The 20098-nt window shown below is 39.5% G+C and overlaps 3 protein-coding genes across 6 annotated transcripts; 2 read left to right on the forward strand and 1 right to left on the reverse strand.

Annotated features, from left to right (window-relative positions):
• The first annotated feature begins 30 nt into the window (after positions 1-30).
• Positions 31-793, forward strand: LOC104827222. The gene has a single exon (XM_010560356.2). The coding sequence runs from the start codon at positions 178-180 to the stop codon at positions 568-570; it is 393 nt and encodes a 130-aa protein (XP_010558658.1). The 5' UTR covers positions 31-177; the 3' UTR covers positions 571-793.
• An 848-nt stretch (positions 794-1641) lies between these two features.
• Positions 1642-5094, reverse strand: LOC104827225 (phytoene synthase 2, chloroplastic-like). Of its 4 annotated transcripts, XM_010560362.2 has the most exons (8): positions 4830-5094; positions 4628-4752; positions 3878-4459; positions 3727-3777; positions 3108-3280; positions 2776-3011; positions 2219-2411; positions 1799-2024 (listed from the first exon to the last, which is right to left on the reverse strand). In XM_010560362.2, exons 3-8 carry the CDS (start codon positions 4269-4271, stop codon positions 1851-1853), a joined length of 1221 nt encoding a protein of 406 aa, XP_010558664.1. In that variant the 5' UTR covers positions 4272-4459; positions 4628-4752; positions 4830-5094; the 3' UTR covers positions 1799-1850. The 4 variants fall into 4 exon arrangements, with proteins under 4 accessions (XP_010558661.1, XP_010558664.1, XP_010558662.1 ...); XM_010560359.2 differs by lacking the exon at positions 4628-4752 and having other exon boundaries at positions 1642-2024; positions 4830-5091; XM_010560360.2 differs by having other exon boundaries at positions 3878-4752.
• A 4345-nt stretch (positions 5095-9439) lies between these two features.
• Positions 9440-16637, forward strand: LOC104827224 (tetratricopeptide repeat protein 27 homolog). Its single transcript, XM_010560358.2, has 20 exons — positions 9440-9860; positions 10062-10200; positions 10845-11176; positions 11569-11650; positions 11721-11982; positions 12322-12380; positions 12522-12611; positions 12799-12890; positions 12991-13089; positions 13240-13317; positions 13511-13595; positions 13678-13736; positions 13857-13926; positions 14058-14149; positions 14652-14714; positions 14799-14865; positions 15130-15363; positions 15507-15623; positions 15899-16051; positions 16271-16637. Exons 1-20 carry the CDS (start codon positions 9442-9444, stop codon positions 16370-16372), a joined length of 2694 nt encoding a protein of 897 aa, XP_010558660.1. The 5' UTR covers positions 9440-9441; the 3' UTR covers positions 16373-16637.
• The last annotated feature ends 3461 nt before the right edge of the window (positions 16638-20098 follow it).

Genomic DNA, 20098 nt, shown 5'->3' on the forward strand with positions numbered 1-20098 from the left:
CTGAAACCCGGCCCGTTAAAATTCTTCCTTTTTTTAGTTATTGCGCCGAGCACAAACTCCGACTATCTTGCTCACGAAGGAAAAGGAAAACAATCAGTTTCTTGCAAATTCAAACCACCGAATTCAAAATTCACAATTCGAATCCGTCGGCGTAAGATCCAGATTTTCCGGCAAACGATGGCGCTGGAGTGGGTCGTGTTGGGATACGCAGCTGCGGCGGAGGCGATCATGGTGGTCCTTCTGACCCTACCGGGTCTCGACGGTCTCCGCAAGGGGCTGGTCGCCGTCACGCGCAATCTCCTGAAGCCGTTCCTCTCGGTGGTTCCCTTCTGTCTCTTCCTCCTCATGGATATATACTGGAAGTACGAGATGCGTCCTTCGTGCGACGGAGAGTCCTGCTCTCCGACGGAGCTTCTTCGTCACCAGAAATCCATCATGAAGTCTCAGCGAAACGCGATCTTGATCGCTGCGGCGTTGTTGTTCTACTGGATTCTGTATTCTGTCACCCATCTGGTTGTCAGGATCGAGCAGCTTAACCAGCGGATCGAGAGGTTAAAGAACAAGGATTAGATCGCGATTCGCAGGTTCCATTTGCGGTAATGCCGTTTTGGATTCAATGAGGAAGTGTCGTTTCCTTGTCTTGTTAGGCCTTTTAGTGTTTCCCTCTACTTGATGTTGCTTTTGTATCCTGGATATTGAAGGATATATATCCTTTTTGCTTTTGCCTTATTTGATCAGTTTTTTATTTCTGACATGTTTTCTCCTTCGTTTCATCGGATTTTGGCGTTTTATAGATTCTCTCTTGCCACTCGTTGATCGACCCATCACTTTGTCTTTTGGAAATACATTGCTTGAATTTGATACATTGGGGTGGAAATCTGAGGATGAGTTGCTAGCCTGCGACAGCCGACAGGGTGTTGGATGTGAAGGCAACTGTTGATTGTGTCTGAAATCGGTTGTTTATAGCAGATAGCAATGAAAACTCATTCTGTCAGATGCAATCTGTCAGACAACTAGTTTCTGATGCGTATGTTGCATCTGAATTCTGATCAAAGCTGAAGCTGTTTTCTGATACCTACACTAGGTCTGGTCATATAACGTAAAATGGGCATCCCATTCTGGATGTGGAGTTGACCCCATCATCCAATTCTGGATATGGAGGATAGGATATTAGGAAATAAAGAGTTTCAGTTTGCTATACCCGACAACGTGATGGGAAAGAAACGAGGGTCATTTCCTGTGAATCAGTTGTCACATTCTGACCCTTGAAACATACCCAAAATGCCCATTTTTCTCTGTCCTTTTGCAGCCTCTGCAGTTGGAGTTGCTGTTAGAGATTTGTGGAGTGACTCCCGCTTAAGAGGTAAAGTCTTCATCTTGATGGCCATCTTAGTGTTCTCTCTAACAATGACTGGAATATTCAGTTGCCTCTGTCAAAGAAGATGAGATAGATGGATTTCTTTAGGGCAAAGATGACATGAGCGTTGTCACACGCACTGAATAGACCTCGTGCCCAGGCCTGGATTTGCTGACGTCATCTACTCCCTGTTTATCAGGAGGATGTCCGTACATCCAAGGTCCTTGTTACCCACTAGTGGTATAATATAAGCTCCGTCGTTTCCAGATTTTTTTTGTATCTTATAATGAACTTACCATAAGATTAGCAAGATAGAAATTACAAATACATTTTTTGGTAATCCTAAATTCAATTCATACACAAGAATTATAATAGTACATATATGGATGCTTTTCTTTTCTTTTTTTCCTTCTCATCTCAGTATAGATATGTACCTAATGTTTTGTTTTCAATCACAAAGTTTTGAGCTTTGTTAGAATCTTCGCAAGTGTTATCACGTGGAGGAAGAAGACAACCTTGAAGAACTGAACAGTGACTTAGCATAAGCTGCAGGCAAAGCTGCGATCTTCTTGGCTTTGCTCACGTAAGCTCTCTTCGTGAAATTGTTGTAATCGTTGGCTTCGATCTCATCCAGTATTCTCCGGTACAGAAGCAACGATGCCCATACCTGAAGAAACCCCGTTTCCGATCGAACACAGAAGGTAGAATCGAGGTATTTAAACTTCAGAATCGGTATAAAGTTTCTGTATTTTCTCACTCTGAAGCTCGGTTTTCTAGCAAGTTTAACAATTTTTTCAAAAATGGTTCTTCGTTATTTTTTGCATAAACCAACAGTTGAAAAAGAGTGGGAGGGAGACGTACCGGCCATCGGCTTGCGGAGCTGAGCTCAGTGACACCTTTCTCAGCTTCATCGAAGAACTTTCGTGCCCGTTTGATCTGCATTTTCATGAAGTTTCTCCATTTCTCGGTAACTCTTCCGGCGAAGATATCTTCATCGGAAAGACCCGCCTGAGTCAACTCGTCCTGCGGCAGGTACACCCTTCCTCTTCTTGCGCTAATGCAGCAAACCAAATAAGAGCGAAATGTGAAATACGAAACTGATTTCTTGTACGGTCTTTTTTTTCCGGAAAAATTCCATATAAATACACGAATTTGTTATCAAATTAATACAAAAACTTTAAAATTCCTAGAAAAATACACAAAACTTTTCCTGACTTCCAGCTAAATTATGAAATGTCGTTTCTTATTTGAGTTTTTTGGAGCATTTGTTAAATTCATGGATTTAACTAGGAGTCGGTAAAAGTTTGTATATTTTCTTGGGAATTTTAAAGTTGATGTATTAATCTCAAAGTTGGTAACAAATTCTGAGTATTTATATGAAATTTTTCTTTCTTTTTTCATATATAAAGGTGACTCACTCTTCCCCTACGTCTCTGAGAATGTTGGTGAGCTGATTCGCAATCCCGAGGGCCAAGGCCGCATTATAGACGCTCTCGGTCGTAGCTTTCGATTTCGGGTCGATACCCATCACAGGAACACTCATCAATCCCACTGTCCCGGCGACGTAATAACAGTACATATAGAGCTCGTCGAAGTTCTGGTATCTCGATTTCCTCAGGTCCATTCTCATTCCTTCTATCATATCTCTAAATGGCTGGCAGAAAGCATTACAAGAATTTTTTGGATGGTCATTTCAGGAGGAAGGCTAGACCCAAGAAAAAGAAGATTAATGTCTTGGATTGAACCGAACCTGAATATCGACGGGGTATTGGGAAACTGTATCAGCGAGAGCAGCGTCGAGCATATCGAAAGGACGGCCTCGGAAAAGATCATCTAACCTTGCTTCCCATCTGTCCAGAGCCGTTGGTGTTATATGTGAAGCATTAGGTCCATCTACGAGTTCGTCGGTTCTTCTACACCAAACTGCATTAGTAACCATTCAACTTCAAACACACTTACAGCAAAGAATGTGTTCCGACCCCTAAACCCTAAGCCCCTTCATTACAAGACAGGAATGAGAAAAAAAGCTATGTGTAATGACTAACGAGGATCTTAACTTAAGATTCAGGACCCATTTCAGAATATAAGAGAACTTTCCCAAGCATGACTTGGGTAAGATGCTGATTCATGTTCTTGGGTCATAAAAGAGAACAAAGTGATGCAGAACATGCATCAGAGTTGATATAACTCAATGCAATGGAACTACTATGTCTTTGTTCTAACAGTTGCCAACAGAACTATTTAACCAAATGTGGTTTGTGTCTCTTAACAGATTGAAGAGATACGCTTCCCGGCATTCGAATCCGAATCCGTGATTCGAGGTTCTCTCCCGTTCTTTCGGACCAGAGTTTTCGTGAAAACTAACTCACCGTATATCGCCCAAATAGCCTTCCGCCTTTCGGGTGTCATAAGCAATGTCCCTGGACAACATCAAAAGGCGGAAATCTCTAAAGAAAACCCCGAGGAGAAACACCGAATCCAAAAGGACGGATCCCGTGGGAAAGGAGAGAAAACCCTAACCGAGATAGAAGGTTTTCGCGTATTCTGCACAAACTTCTCCGCATCGGTCGTACGCCTCACTCAACGTCCCCGGAAGAACAACGTCCGGCTTCACATCAACATCAGCAGGAGCAGATCTCAGCTGCCTGTTCACCAGAGCCGCCTGTTTCAACACGACATTGTAAACCTTCTCCTCGGATGAGAGGGTCAGCTCTCCCGCAGGGCTAGCAACCATGCTCGAAACCACCACACCACCGCCGCCGCCATTTCCACTCCATCTCTGCTTCCTACTCTTAATAGCTTTCGGATTCTGACGACTAGAGAAGAATCTAGAAGATTCTATTACCCTTTCGAAGCCGTATCTGCTTAATAGCTCTGAATTTGGGGAAGCAACCCATGATACCGCCACAGACATGCTAAAATTCCACGGACAGAAAGATTCGAACTTTGTTTTTTGGTGGGTTTTCCTTTGTTCGTCCGGAGACGAACCAAATCGGATTTTTCACTTACTTTAGACGCAACCCAATTGGCTTTCACGCTGAAGAACAGACGATATATGGTAGTGCCACCAGGACTAAACAAATCAGCACAAGCTTCCTGCCACTGGAACCAAAAAAGAAAAGAAAAAATCCCAAATTAGCTTATTAGAACAAATCGAGATCTTCCTTCCGGATATGTTTCCCACTAAAAGATTCGATTTTTCAAAGGAAAAGTTTCGATTTTGCAAAGCTAAAATCAGTTAACAGCAGTAGAAGAGAAAAAAAATAGAACAAGAGCTTCAGAGGGGACTGTGAGTTCTCCATTGCCCAACTGGGTTTCTCCGTTTTTCGCTTGAATTCATAAAGAATTGAGCAGAAATCAGACCAGCGAACTGGGCTCTGGCGTTTTTCCCGTATCTTCAAATTGAACAAAGAGTGAAAATTTGCGGAAACATGAAAGAAACATGGGAGAGAAAGCCAACCAACCAAACGACCTTAACTGAGGGAGAAACGCGAAATCATCTCTCTCTCTCTGTGTATGAGCAAATCACGAGACGGAGGAGATTCGAACAATTAATTAGTTTCTCAAACGAACAATTTATTTATGAAGACAAGAAAACAGTTTGACCCATCAATGTCAAAAGAAAGTATAAAACCCAGAAACAATGGCAAAAGCCACTCGCACCATATACACGTAAAACACATACATATATATGTACACACATGTATAACTCTCTCCCTCCCTCGTAAAATATCACCCACTCAAATAGGGTTTTTTTTTTCCTCTTTCTTTTGCCTTAATTGAAATTCAGAAAAGAGACAAAAATCGTTAGTTTTTTTCCTGTGTAATTTATTGTGGAGTGCCGAGTCGAGTTGTACACAATCATAGGGTCGTGGCCATTTTTAGTTTGTGTTTTGTCCGTGAAAAAATTATGGTCCCGATAAAAAAACAATAGCCGTCGATTTTTTTTTTTTTTTGTTTTTATCCCTTTTACATTTTTTTCCAATTAGTATATTTTTTCCACTATCTTATTTTGATTTAAACCCCCTTTGGTGTTTGTTCCTTTTTTTTTCCGTTAACTAGGAGGTTCACCTGGACCTTCGCCCCAACCTACATCCCTCTAGGTCCGGAAGCAGCCTTTAGAGGCTCGGCGACAGAGGTCCAGAGAGCAACACCCTCCCAACCGAGAAATAACCCTATCAGCTGGTTTCGAACTGACGACCGGGGCCCAAAGAGCAACACCCTTTCACCACTCGGTCACCATGGGTTGTTTGTTCCTTTCGAAAAGGCTATTTTTCATTCTGATAAGTTGACTGATTAATGTTGTTGGATATGGATTAGTATTTTTGGTTTTGGTTAATTTTTTTAGTTGGATTTGATTTTGATGGGTTTTTAAAGATTAGAATTGTTTCATTTTATTTTAAAATCGATATAAGTTTTATTTGGTTCAGTGTGTTTCATTTATAAAAAAATACCGTTATAATACTTTTAATTAAAATTCTTAAATAATTTATATTTTGATTTAAATTTGAAATGAATTTAATTTTAGAGAAAAAAAACTTAACTTTTAGATAAACTTACCATAATATATAATTTGGTTCGATTTATTTAGTTATACAATATAACCGAATAGAAGAGAGATAAATAATGTTAACTAAAATTTTCCAACGTGATGAGATTAGCCAAAATATATTGTATTATTAAAAAAAATTAGCGTCACGAAAATATAATAAATATAGAAAATTAATTAAAATAAGAGTTATTTTCTTGGGGTGGCCAACCCATTGAAATCAAGGTGAAATATTTTTAGCAATTAACCCCCACCCGACAAATCTAAAACATAAAACGTGTGAATAAAAAGCAATACATGTTTAAGGGTCCATGTGGGCCCATACCCGTAACGGAGCTACAGTGGCGACACGTGGATGCCATGGCCAATAGGAGAAAGATAAGCTTATCAGGTGCGGAGCACCGAGCGTAGTGGGAGGGCTTTTACACGTGGCTTTACGTGATAGGTGAAAAGTGAAAATGTTAGATTTCGTTAGTGGTTTGGTTTCCCCCTCGGTGGCCTCGCTTTCACCAAAGCTTCTGATTCATTCAGAGGGCTTTGTTTATTTCTCCGTCTTTTGTTTCACTTCCCTTTTTGGTCCCTATTTTGTCTCGTAGTCACACTTCCATTGAACATTCAATGCATATGCATTTAACTTTTTTTTTTTTTTTGTTAACGTGGGGATGACTATCTACCCTTACAAACGGTGCCGAACTGGCCACCACCCGCGCCTAACAGTCCCCATGGACCTCAGTCCGCCGGACCTGGCCACCAGATGCGCCTAATGCTCGAGCCGTAGTTGGGCTTAGGCGCCTGTAGGTTAAACCCCCCGCCCACGCGCACGAGCCTGCAACACACGCGGAGGAGGTAAATCAGTCCATTAGGATGGGCTGACAGGCGAGCAGGTCAAGCGTAAAGAAGAGCGATGTTGGGATTCGATCCCTCCACCTCAGGGTTACTCACCCTGCTCCCTTACCACCTGACCTGGCCCCGAAGGGCCCATATGCATTTAACTCTTGTATATTTTTTATAAATCAATGGTCCGTACTATGATATTATATTGTAATAGATACGAATCTAATATTTAGAATAAATCTAATATTCGTTATCGAATTCCTTTTGCCGAATATTCTATATTTCCAATCCGTTTTTCTAAGGATATCCGCGATATTAATTATCCTAATAAAAATAGCAAATTAAAATATAACCATGCATCTCTTCAAAATGTTTTTACCCGAACTTTTTTGTTGCAAGCAGCACTCATTTTAATAGAAGAACAGTACGTTAATTTTTGTTATAAGCAAGGAAACTAAAAATCATCGTTACAGAAAACAATATAAATTCAATTTAATTTTAATTTATGAGATTGTCGACGGAAAACATGGCAACACATTATTGGTATTAGATGTCACTCACCACCAATAATAATATGCAGACATGGTGAGATCGGTGTTGGCGTAATTGCTATAATGTGTGGCCCATAAATTGCTATTATGTTTTTATGTTTTAACCGTTTTAGAAAATAAATAAATAAATACATTAGATTGTTTCATAATATCATTAAAAAAAATGGACCGTTGCGTCACTACTTGCGTCATCACAAGATCTGACACGTTGTGCGAATTTAATTGAATATTATAAATTTATAACTGTTCGATATGGAATGAAATTCAATTGGTAACTCATGTTTGTTTTGTATTTAAAAAGGCATCCGCATAAAATAAAAAAAAAACATATTTTTCCCTAATGATATTATCTCTTTATCTCTCAAATATTTTTTCATATTTCTTCGATATAATATTTTCGTCGATAAAGTGATGCAATAATATTTTTTTGGGTTTAGTTTTTTGAAAATTTCTAATAGTGGTATCAGAGCCCGGTCGATAGAACCTGTGCTTGGTGAGGAGGACCCATATCTGGTCGGGAGGACCTATATTTGGTCGGGAAGACCGTGTTTGGTCGGGAGGACCTATGTCTAGTCGGAAAAACTCGTGTGAGTATCTATGTCACTCATTACTCAAGGAATAAAGGAAAACGGCGGTGTATCGTTGCAATGCCCCATGTTGACGTCGTCCAATTATACGACATGGGCGATCAAGATGGAGGCGATCATGGATGCCCAGGGGATCTGGGACGCAGTTGAACCTGCGACCGGAGTGGTCGTAGACGAGAAAAAGAATAAGGTAGTTCGGGCGTTCATCTTTCAAACGGTACCGGAAGATGTTCTTATGCAGATAGCAAAGAAGAAATCCGCTAGTGAGATTTGGGAATCCCTGAAGACTCGGTACGTGGGGGTTGATCGTGTGCAGAAGGCACGTTTGCGAACCTTGAAAAGTGAATTCGACGCTTTGCGTATGAATGAAGGTGAGACGATTGATGAATTTACCGGAAAATTGAGCAGTATGGTCAACCAATACAGTGATCTTGGTGCTACTCGAGGATGGCGCACTCGTTAGGAAACTTCTTGATTCGGTGCCAGATAATTTTTTTCAATTAGTTGCATCTATAGAACAATATTCAGATATTGATAACATGCCGTTCGAGGAAGCGATCGGGAGAATGAAAGTATTTGAGGACCGAATCATTCGGATGCGTAATATGGGTGATAACTCCGATGGACAACTTTTGTTCACTTATGCAGAGTGGCAAACTCGACAAAAACGTGGAAGAGGTCGTGGATGTGGACGAGGTGAACGTGATAAATGACATATACAGTGTTTACTTGTCAAAAGTATGGATATTACGCTTCTGAATGTCCTAGATCGAAAACCGAAAAAAATGACGAAGAAATCCATCTCGCAGAAGAAATCTACGAGGAACCGACGTGATTGTGACGAAGATCGAAAGACAAGATTAAGAGAGATTGTTAGAAATAATCTTGTTTTATTGCCCACATTCTCTTTCCACGTTGTTTTTGTTTTGTATTTAAAAAGGCATCCGTATGAAATAAAAAAAAAAAAACATCTTTCTCCCTAATGACATTATCTCTTTCTCTCTCAAATATTTCGTCGATAAAGTGATGCAATAATATTTTTTTGGGTTTAGTTTTTTGAAGATTTCTAATAATCCATCGTTCTAGAAAACTGTACTACTTTGGAATAATCGGCCGAATTATTTTTTTAAAAAAAGGTTATGAAATTAACGCTATAAGTTAACTACGAAAATTCAAATGATTTGAAGACTTTTAAGTTTACTAATCAGAACTTATAATAATAATAAACTTAGAGAATACTTACTTTTTGTTTCTCCTAAATATGTAACCCAAAATTTGATTTACATTTTTTTTCTTTATCTTATAACCTAAACGGTATAAAGGATGGAGGTCATGGACTCGGGCTCAATAACCCGTCCAAGATTGAAATCCACTGAAAGAATTGCTTGGGTTTTATTTGACCTTAAACAAACATAGCGGAGCGTTTCATAAAATATATAACTTTGTGGGGCGGTTTCGTAATTCTTTAAGAGTATGAAACGGCGACGTTTTCGTTGCAATCAACACGAGAAATAATAAAACCCCACAGAACCTCTCGCCTGTTCTCAGTTCTTCCGTTTAACCATGGCCGCCGACCAAGAAGTCCAAATCCTCCGCGGTTACGAGCTCCGTCTTCTCCGATCGACTGTGTCTCCTCCTCTGTCTGATTCTCCCTCTCCTCAATCTCAGCCGTTGGATGGCTCCCAATCTCAAATCCACCCGCACGACTCGCTTATCCGGGTCCTATTGTCCTCCATCGAGGCCGGGGATTATCTCGGAACCCTAGCCTCCGACGCCCCGCGGATGATCTTCGGTGATGTTGAGTTCGAAATCGTTGACTCATTTGAGTCCGCCGACCGAATTTACTCCGAGCTTCTCGACCGCGTCGAATCGTTCGTCGCGAACGGTTCGAAAGATGACAGCGAAAAGGCCCGTCGCGTCGTTTTGGTGATGTGCATTGCAATCTCTGCGGCTTTGTGGTTCACTCGTTGTAATCTGACAGGGTAAGTTACCCACTTGGCTCACTGAACTGTCAGAGTTTATAGGTGCGAGCGTTAGAATCTTTTAATTTCGTTCTACACTGTCTATTCGCGGTCGAAATATGAAAAACTCGATCTTTTTCGTTATGATATAGTACGATTTTAGAGAAGTAGAATTTGTTTCTTGGAAATAATTACAATATGGTTTGGTTTTTCAACTTGTAGACCTGCGGAGGGACTGCCAAAATGTCCAGTGCCGTTCAAAGTATCAGAAAGCAAGGAATTTGTTGAATGGGAGAACTGGGCAAAGATTCAGCTCATGTCTGTAGGCTCTGACTTGCTCGGGAAGTTTTCGAATCTCCAGGTATGCCATTTAGTGCTGCATTGTTTTGCATATTCAAATTTGTAGCCTGCCTTCGTTTATTTGCATTTTCATTTGCTTTAGTTGTTTTAGTGGTTCTCTGCCTGTTTGTTGAAAGAAGAATGGTTGCCTTAAGTGTGTTCTTGTTGAAGTTAATGTCTGAGAGCAAATAATGAAATTCCTTATACGCATTGCAATCATAGACTTTGGATGGTTTTTAGCACGTCTTTATATTCCTATAACCAGGGCTTTGTTTCCATCTGCCTCTCTGTTTATATACGAGCTGTAGGCTCTTACTGGGACTAATCCTTTTTTCCAGTGATGGCTCGGTGCTTCTGGCGGCGTGTCAGCTGAGTACCATAGTGTGTCTTTTATATGTGAACCACCTTAAAGTATCAGCAAAATAATATGCATCTCAATAGGGATGTTAATGTGTACAAATACGTAAGGGTCTTTGAAATGGTATAAGATCTCTAGCCACCAAATTTTGCTCCTGCTGCATTACTTTTGAGATCCTAATATTTTCCATGGGCCTATGTTTATATCTTAATCACTTCTTTTACTTTATATATGTAGTTTTAAGTAGTCTTGTTCTGTTCTTGTTAGCTAATTTCGCATAACCCAACCTACGTTTTTATGCCCTGCAGTATCTTGTGTTTGCTAAAATGCTACTGTTAAGGATGAAAGATCTGTTGTTTGAGACAACTGTAGTGGAAACATTTGGATTTAGGAGTATTTCATGGTGGCTCGTCAGAGTTTTCCTCATTCATCAAAGAGTTCTGCACGAGCGTTCTTCATCCTTGTTTGATCTGTCACAAGTTTATATGGCTGAAGCTCTAGACCAGTTTGGAGCGCTGGAAGAAGTTAAAAGCTACTGGCTTGGCAAATTAAAAGATGATGAAGTTTCATCCATCGTGTCAATTGTCCATATGGAAGCAGGTGTGTTGCAATATATTTATGGAAGGATTGATTCTTGTCGGTAAGTTATCATTGAAATAGCATTTATACTTCCGCAATGCTTTCATTAAGAACTTCGCGTGGCAGTAAATTTAATAACCAAATTAGTTGGGTTCCCTCACAGCCTCCTTTCTGAAAAAGGTGAGGTTGTCGACTTATTCGGGTTCTGATAACGTATTTATGAAGTTCATTGTGTTGATCACTTGTTTATTTGTTGTACCAGTGAAAGGGGATTTACGAAAGTTGTAGTGGCTCCCTCTTCGTATTAATGTTTTGACCATAACATACCATTTCATGCCCCTTTTGACGACCCACCTGTTAATCCGATTTCCCGAATGCATGCATAGGAGATTTTCAGTCTGTTAAATCTGGGATATATCATATTGGTTCTAATCTTTAACAATCATTTGTCAGGCTGCAGCTTGAATCTGCCGGAGTGGCAGCGGGATTTAAACTCTCTCTCACTGGAGCTCTTGGTTTTCGCACGGTTCATCAAGTATGCTTAGAGTTTTATTGGTTCATTTTATTTACTCGTTTTATTCTTAACTTGTGTGATCTGTTTTTAGGTAGAACCAAAGGCACAAATGGTATTGGTTGCCAATACCAGCTCATCCGATGGGGACATTATGTTATCTTCTGGAAAATCTGATATTGGAGTTCAAAAATCTTGGGGAGGTGAAGTCCCTGACATATATATGACACCAAAGCTACTCGATAAAGGCAACGAAGCTGGAAAAGATGGTGCTCCTTTAAAACCAGTTGAACAAGCATTGGTTTTGGGTCAATGCCTTTTAATTGAAAGGGGTAGTCGGCAAGATGAGATGCAAAGTAAGTATATGGAAATTCAGATGTATTACATATGCTTAATGAAGAGAACACTCCATAATAGAGTTTTAAGTGCAGACACATGTAGTGAAGAGAAGACACTTGGATAATGTAGCAGTCTAAGTAATAATGATTCTGAAATTGACCAAGCATCTGAATTTATCAGGAAACTTTCTGAAAACTATCTAAACATGCTTGAAGAGATTCATCACTGTGTTAGCGTGATGGTAAACTATAATTATCTTAGGAGCGTTTCTGTAAACTGGCTTTGTTTCCCCAGTGATGATGAGAATGGGACTTGGTCTTTTATTTTTGTTTATTTGTTCTACTGTATTTCCGCAGAATGGGATATGGCTCCATATATAGAAGCAATAGATTCTCAAGAATCAACATATTTTACTGTAAGTTACAAGTTGTTTTTGCCTTTTGATTTACCCAATGCATCAAAATTTCTAAACGGTGCTGAAATATATGCTAATCCACTGCTATAGAAGTGACTGGCTGATTCTTGCCTTTCGGCATCCTCTTCTTTCCCTTTTCAGCTACGGTGTTTTTGTGACTTATTACGGATTCGGTGGGAATCAGCTCGCGGTCGCACAAAGGGGCGTGCTCTAGAGATGGTGGAGAAATTGGTACTGGGAGCATCATGATCTTAATTTCAGCTCTTCATTTCAACTTTTCTATATGCATTAGTTCCTAGAAGTTTGTTTTGAATTACTAAAAATTCAGCTTTTTTTATCTTTAATTGTTTTTTTAGCTTTGTTTTTTCCACATCTTGGCTGTTTCAGGCGTCACTCTATTAATTTTCCGATGTTTCAGGTTGAGGCTATAAACAAGAGTGATATTGGGGCAGCAAAAAGGATCCCTTTATGTTATGCTGTCCATTTTCCTACTATTCCTGCTTTGAGGAAGTAAGTTCTTTTCTGTTCGATACATGATACAACTCTTTGCAGGGTCTTCATTGTATTCTCTTTTTCTTATATTTTCTTTTCTTTTCGCTTCTAATGACAGGGAATATGGTGAGCTCCTGGTTAGTTGCGGTTTGGTAGGGGAAGCAATCACAATATTTGAGAGCCTAGAGTTGTGGGATAATCTAATCTACTGTAATTGGTATATTGAACTTATGAATGTTGATTTGATTGAGACTTCAGCTCCGTTGTCCAATGTGCAATATTGCTTTTGATCTTTTTTCCTTTTTTTTTCCTGTTCTGGTCATTATGCTCTCTCATGCAAGCACCATTCTGCAATGTGCTATTTCAGCCTTTTGGGGAAGAAAGCAGCCGCTGTTGATCTCATCAAGGCACGACTCTCTGAACGGCCAAATGACCCAAGATTATGGTATAAAAATCATTGTTTGTGCTCTTATTCCGTAGTTCTCCATTTTTTTTAAGAATCTTTTTTTTTTACCTATTCTGAAGTGCCATCGGAATATGTCCTTTGCTTAAGTTATTTATTGTCTGGCCATCTGTTTCCATTCCCGATGTTGATGTTTGTTGATGAGGTCAAATTTGATGCTTAACATTGGTTCCAGGTGCTCACTAGGTGATGTTACAAACAATGATGCCTGTTACGAAAAAGCCTTGGAAGTCTCTAACGATAAGTCAGTCCGTGCTAAGGTATTTTGTGAAGCACATAACACAAGAACCCTATATGTACTCAGCTCTTTTTTCTGGATGTAATTTTTTCTTTGTCATGCAGAGGTCTCTCGCTCGTAGTGCATATAATCGTGGTGACTATGAAAAGTCCAAGATGTTGTGGTATGTTAATAGGTCCACCTTTTTGTCTATATTCTTTACTGTAATGATAAAATAAATCTAAGAACTTGACCCTTCAGGTCGATTTGATCTTCAAATTTGTCATCTTTTGATCTGCTTCAGGGAGTCTGCAATGGAGTTGAATTCGCTTTACCCAGATGGTTGGTTTGCTCTTGGTGCTGCTGCATTGAAGGTACCTTGCTCCTTGTCAGGTGTATCTGTGGCAATATTGTTTGCATCTCGAATGCAAAGTTAAACAAAGTGCATTCTTGTCTTGTTGGTTGAAAAGAGATATCAGGCTTACGGTCCTAAGATTTTCTGTAGGCCAGAGATGTTCAGAAGGCTCTTGATGCATTCACTTTTGCCGTTCAACTTGATCCTGAGAATGGGGAGGCTTGGAACAATATTGCTTGTCTGTAAGCACTTCTCTTCTACTCTATCTTCTCATTTGTTTGGTGTTACGTCTTTCAGCTTTCTATCTAATGTCTGGTCACCGTATAATTGTCGAGCTTTTGAGATTAGGAGGTTATACGTTAATTAAATACTTCTGCCTTGATGCATTGGCTGTTATTTGTGCCACACGAAGTTGTCATAGTAATTTGTTTCTCTAAGTCTGCCATATCTGAAAAGAATGCCAGTTTTGAAAGATTTGGAGATCATACGAATGCTATTTTTAACGGGCTTGAAGAAGTTTCACCATTTTTGCTCATTTGCTAAAATGATTTTTTTTTCTTGATAAATTTTCCCCACATGCCTTAGTTTAAACTACAGAATTCGTCAATCAAAAGGTTCTTATCATTTCTTCTTTACCAGACGTAAACATGTTATGCTTATGATAATAACTTCTGGCTGCTACTCTCTATTAGGCAGTTTTTTGCTGCAACGGACGATGACGATGCATAACACTTATTCGTGCAGGCATATGATTAAGAAGAAGAGCAAGGAATCCTTCATAGCTTTCAAGGAAGCCCTGAAATTCAAGTATTTTCTTTCTTTCCTTTACCCTTTGTTGCTTGACATAAGAAAGGAGTCAAAAGTGAGGAAAAAAAAAATATCAATATACAGGCGAGATAGCTGGCAAATGTGGGAGAATTTCAGTCATGTGGCTATGGATGTAGGAAATATCGATCAGGTAAAGTGTAGCCGATTACTTAGTATTTTCTATATTTGTATTGTCTTTGGAATGTCTGTGAATGCGTATTAACTGCTTCACAGAGAAGGGCTTAACATTGTAGACAGAACCTAATAAGTCATTTATAAATACTGAGTTTCCATCATTGGATCTGCCTGAGTAACAAGAGATGTAATTCATTGGAATTGAAATTCATCTTCATCTTAAACGAGGAGCTGTTTCATCTTTGAAAAAAAAAGAAAAACCTTGATTTTGTCTTTTCAGGCCCTTGAAGCTGTACAGCGGATCCTGAAAATGAGCAACAACAAAAGAATCGATGTAGGACTATTGGAACGTATAATGGGAGAACTGGAAAATCGAAATTCAGCTAGTCGGTCATCAGCTTCATCAACGGACAATCAAGTTTCCTCTGATGAATCACCGGAAACGAGACCATATGTTGCAGCTCCAGCAGAAACACAACGCCAACTAGAGGTGCTGGGGAAAATTCTAGAGCAGGTTAGCAAATAGTGTAATCCCGATGTTACTCCCATTTTCCCTTCAGAAAATGATTATATAACCTCTCGCATTGCGTATATGTAAGTCGAGAAGTAAACATTCTCACATATGATTCTCGTATCTCTGGTAAACCTTTTCTATAGATCGTTAGGAGCGAAAGTACAGCTGAAATTTGGGGATTATTTGCAAGATGGTGTAGAAACAAAGGTGAACTTACGAGATGCAGTGAGGCACTTCTTAAACAAGTGAGGTCATATCAGGTATGTCCTCCAATGTCCAAGATTATTCATTTTACATCTAAATCGTATGTTGTGACTTGTGAGGCAGTATCCGGTCCATTTTGATAATTGGGAATTAGATAAAATTTATTCATTCTGCTTCTTGTTGCGATATTTTTGTTTTCGGGGCCTAATTCATTATAAAATGGTTTATTTCAAAACTTTTGCTTATACAAATTTGGAATTGTGCATTGGAGATGAAGATTTGATAAGTTAATCTTGTTATCTTTGATTTGCTTGATTCGTATATCTCTCAGGGATCAGAACTGTGGCAAAACAGAGAGCGTTTCAGAAAGTATGCAAAAGCTTCCTTAGAACTATGCAGAGTGTATATGGAAATCTCGGTTTCGACGAGAAGCCAACAAGAACTCCGCAGTGCTAAGATGCTCCTTCAGAACACAATTAAGCAGGTGAAACCCATTCCTTCTTTTCTTTTTTATTTATTACACATCTTGATAATATATCACGTTTTTTTTATTTTTTGAAAAATCAACAAATTCTGAATCATCTGTAGATTCCTATCCGCTACCAACTCTTGCTAGAACGAGTTATGATAGTTTTCTTGTGTAATACAAAGTATGAATTTCCGAAGGGTTTAACCCGAAGATTGAATATCCGACCCTTTTTAGGCAGCTGTGAACTTCTCGGACACGGAAGAATTCAGTGATCTTGAAGCTTGTCTCAATGAAGTGGCACAGATTCTCTTAGAGAATGCGAACGCAACAACGTGAGGAATGAAGAAACTTCACGGTTAGCTGTTGTAACCTTTATATGATTAATCATAATTTTGTGATTTTTGTCTCAACATTTTATGTTCTCACCTTCTCATTACCATTTTATGTATGATATAAGTTGCAAGCAAACGTTAGATCTTGTATCGTTTCTGTGACTTTATTAAATTGAATTCATTAGAAGGTTCCATGACAGAACCGATCCTTGGAAGTCGTCGGGACATGAGGAACACGCAATTATCAAGTGTTTGCAATTGTGATTTAATTTTTCTTTTTTCTTTTTGTATTTTATCCTTTAAAAGCACTATGTCGCAAATAATGCGTAATTTTAGCAAAACTTATTTTTTCTGGTGGAGACAAAAATAACACTCACACCGCTTTGATCATGAATGCAGTGTGTCGAAATACGGATAGTTAGTTATTATTTGTAATGATAAAGTGAACATATATATGTTAAAATGAAACGTTAGATTAAAAGGTCAACAACGTGTTGGGCCGACAATGCCATCCCAACTTTTTATGGCCCACCATAAAGTAAATTTATCAGAAGCGTAAAGCCCATCGAGGATTTGTCTCTATCGATAGCATGTTAACTCACCCACGCGCATTAGAAGCGCGTGAACGCCACCGCACAAAAATCCCGGACTATAATCCAGCGATTCTAGCTATTTTGTAAGAAAAATTAGGAACACGGCGCGTGGGTACGTCTTTTGGGCGATTTTATTTGCATCTTAGTCTAATGATTATATATTAGTTGTCCATTGGTTTTCATATTCATATGAGGCCCAACAGAGACGTCTTTTAATAATGTCGGCCCAACTTTATCAGGCTCATCAGAAGAGGCGTATATAAGTTCATCGAGGATTTGCCTCCATCAATTAACGGCAACGTCGACTCACCGCACGAAAGCGCCTGGATTTTAGTCCAGCGATTTCACCTGTCTATTAAAAAAAAAATCAGAATGCGGCGTTTGGGGCATGTCTTTTGGGTTTTTTCATTTCCTCATGTTAGTCAAAAAATCTAGTCCAGCACCATCTTCTGCGTAGGCTTCCTTTTTCTTTGTTTGTGTGCATCCCGTTTGATCCTCTGTCCTCCCCCGACGAATTCACCGGGAGGAGACTTCTGATAACGCTGTGTATGGTCGGGCATTTTTCCCGGCAATGCTAGTTTAAGGATATGCACAACCATAAGCAAAAAAGATATTGAACCAACGCACAAGTGTTTACGTTAGCCAAGCCTGATTATTTTCCTACGGCATTAAACCAAAGAGAGCCACTGACGTATGGTTTCTATTATAGATTTGCATTGAGTTTTCGGTCATCACTCCGCCAAATGACCCCCCAAAGAGAGCTAAACATATGGCAAAGACGCAAACCCCTTTCCTCATGAAATAAATCTCACCACTAATTTTCCTTTTTAAGTCCGTCCACTAACTCTCCAAAGCAAAAAAAAATTTCAAGAATAAAGAGATGTGGCAAACCTGTCTTGACTTGTCCAGTTACATCTGTCTCAGGTAGACTTGTCTTCTGCAGTTCCAAGATTAAGCTTGGATGATAATCTAGCCTAGGCATCAAAATTACCTGTCATGGAGTCAGTTTCCGAACTACATATTAGCTGACCTTACCTATAACAAGGGTTTGACGTCAGGAAATGTTCCAACGAAATGCCAGAAGTAGAAAAATATAACCATTTGTATGTCATGTTCCCTACCAGGTACCATCCATGTGACTGAATTCTGATCAGACTCTGACGTATTCATAAAATTCTTGCAGTTTCCATTGATGAAACCTTATGGTTATCCGACCCAGAAAGGAAGAGTTGAATGCAATAAAAATTAATCAATACAAAACATGTCACTCAAGAATATTAACAGCTAAATATACCGAATGAATTTCAAATCTGCTGGAATCCATCATCGCGACTTGGCTGACGGGAAAGCAAACTTTCCGAGTCTTGTGCCACATTGACAAGAAATCATCAATTGAATGACAATGAATATTTAATTCACTTTGCACAAAGAATTTCAGTTTCAATTTCTTAAGCATGCTATGAGAGATTGATTATATGCTCCCCAACCCACTTTTCCGTTTTATCAGAAAGAATTTTGTTACAGTTTCTACCGATGGTAAAATAACCTGTCATCATTAAGCTCTAAAATAGCGAGACCTGATCAAACGTGTGCCACGCCACCCAAATTGATTTGAAGTGTATGAATGCTTAACTGATGATGAACTAACCTTTTCCAATGAATTAATAAAGCTCCATTTCACAGACTCCTCTTTCACAGGGTATTGACATGCTGCTCGGGTATCCTCTAAAGTGTATCTGCAACCAAAAGTTTCTGAAAACTCACAATTACATGATAAAAAGATCTAATAAGTCCCAGCATCCTGCTAGTATTGAAAGATGGATGACAGTAAGATTCCAGGGTCTTCCGGGTTCTGCACATAGAAGATCGAAAAGAACACCAGTCGGAATGTACCTGTGGCCAACGGAAATTCATTAGCCATCCGATATAACGCAAACGGTCCCCAATCTGATCTATACGGGCTTGACAGAAAGATGTAGGCAACCCAGAAATGAATGTACTCACAGGTAACACATGACTTATTGCGTAAACGTCAATCAAACGGCCAGGAATTAATAGAGGCAAGTACCCTATCTACAGGGTTAAAACCTAAAAATTGGAGTAAAAGAGAGGTACTTGAGTCCATACCAGGAAATAACAAAATATCTGGAGAATATACCCCGAAAGCTTTAGTTCAAACATCAAACTCCAAGACCAACATATCGAAATAGACATAGACACCAGATAACAACAGAAAAACAAGTAGTTGTTAAGCATCCAAGTTCGCTGCAATGCACTGATTGCAAGACCAGCGGCTCATTTCTTGATCGGTTGGGTTGACTATGAAACATGAGACCTACAGTAACTGCATAACTCCGTTACCACCACGAAAAAGCTCGTTCGAAATTTCTTTACTAACCTAAAAAAATATGAATATCAATATGTACTACGGGATTCTAGACTCCAAGCCGGAAAAGCCTTCCAAGATTCCAGATCTCATCAACTTCATCCAAACCTTCAGAAATAGTAAAATATTCGAAACATTCCACGATTCTACTAATCCAACCATCTCCGAAAAACCCAACTCCAAGTCTGCGACATGATCCTGGATTCCAACAACGAAAATTCTTCCTCGTTTCCAGCAATCAACGACTTAGACTGAAACCAATGAATTGCGAAATGCAAATTGGAGCCAAAACCTAACTCCAAAATATCATGATCAACATCACCGATCCGAGAATTTCTCCGACCGATTAACGAAGAATTTGGAGTAGAGAAGAAGAATGTACAAGAACCGGAGAAAGAGAAGGATGACAAGTAACGTCGGATCTGAAGAGGAAGTGCACCTCCCCACACAAACTTCGCCGCTTCGTTCGCCATCGTTCTCCTCCTCCATCTTTCCAAAACGGGAAACAACAACCTCTCATAACCAAAACGACGCCGTGTTTTTGTCTCTGTCTTGTTAGCCAAAACGACACCGTCTAGTAGTGGCCAAGGGCTGTTTGGTCTTTGGCTTCATGGTTCCTTCGCGTGCCGTCACGTGATTACCAGCGTACGTTAGAGTAGTTCCGTTTTGAGGCTAACGTGAGCCGAGCCGTGTCACAGAGAAAATTATGGCATCTAGAAATAAGGAAAACCGGAAAAAATTTGAGAAGAAA

Source organism: Tarenaya hassleriana, unplaced genomic scaffold (assembly GCF_000463585.1).
Source record: "Tarenaya hassleriana unplaced genomic scaffold, ASM46358v1 Cleome5, whole genome shotgun sequence".
Classification (NCBI taxonomy): Eukaryota; Viridiplantae; Streptophyta; class Magnoliopsida; order Brassicales; family Cleomaceae; genus Tarenaya; species Tarenaya hassleriana.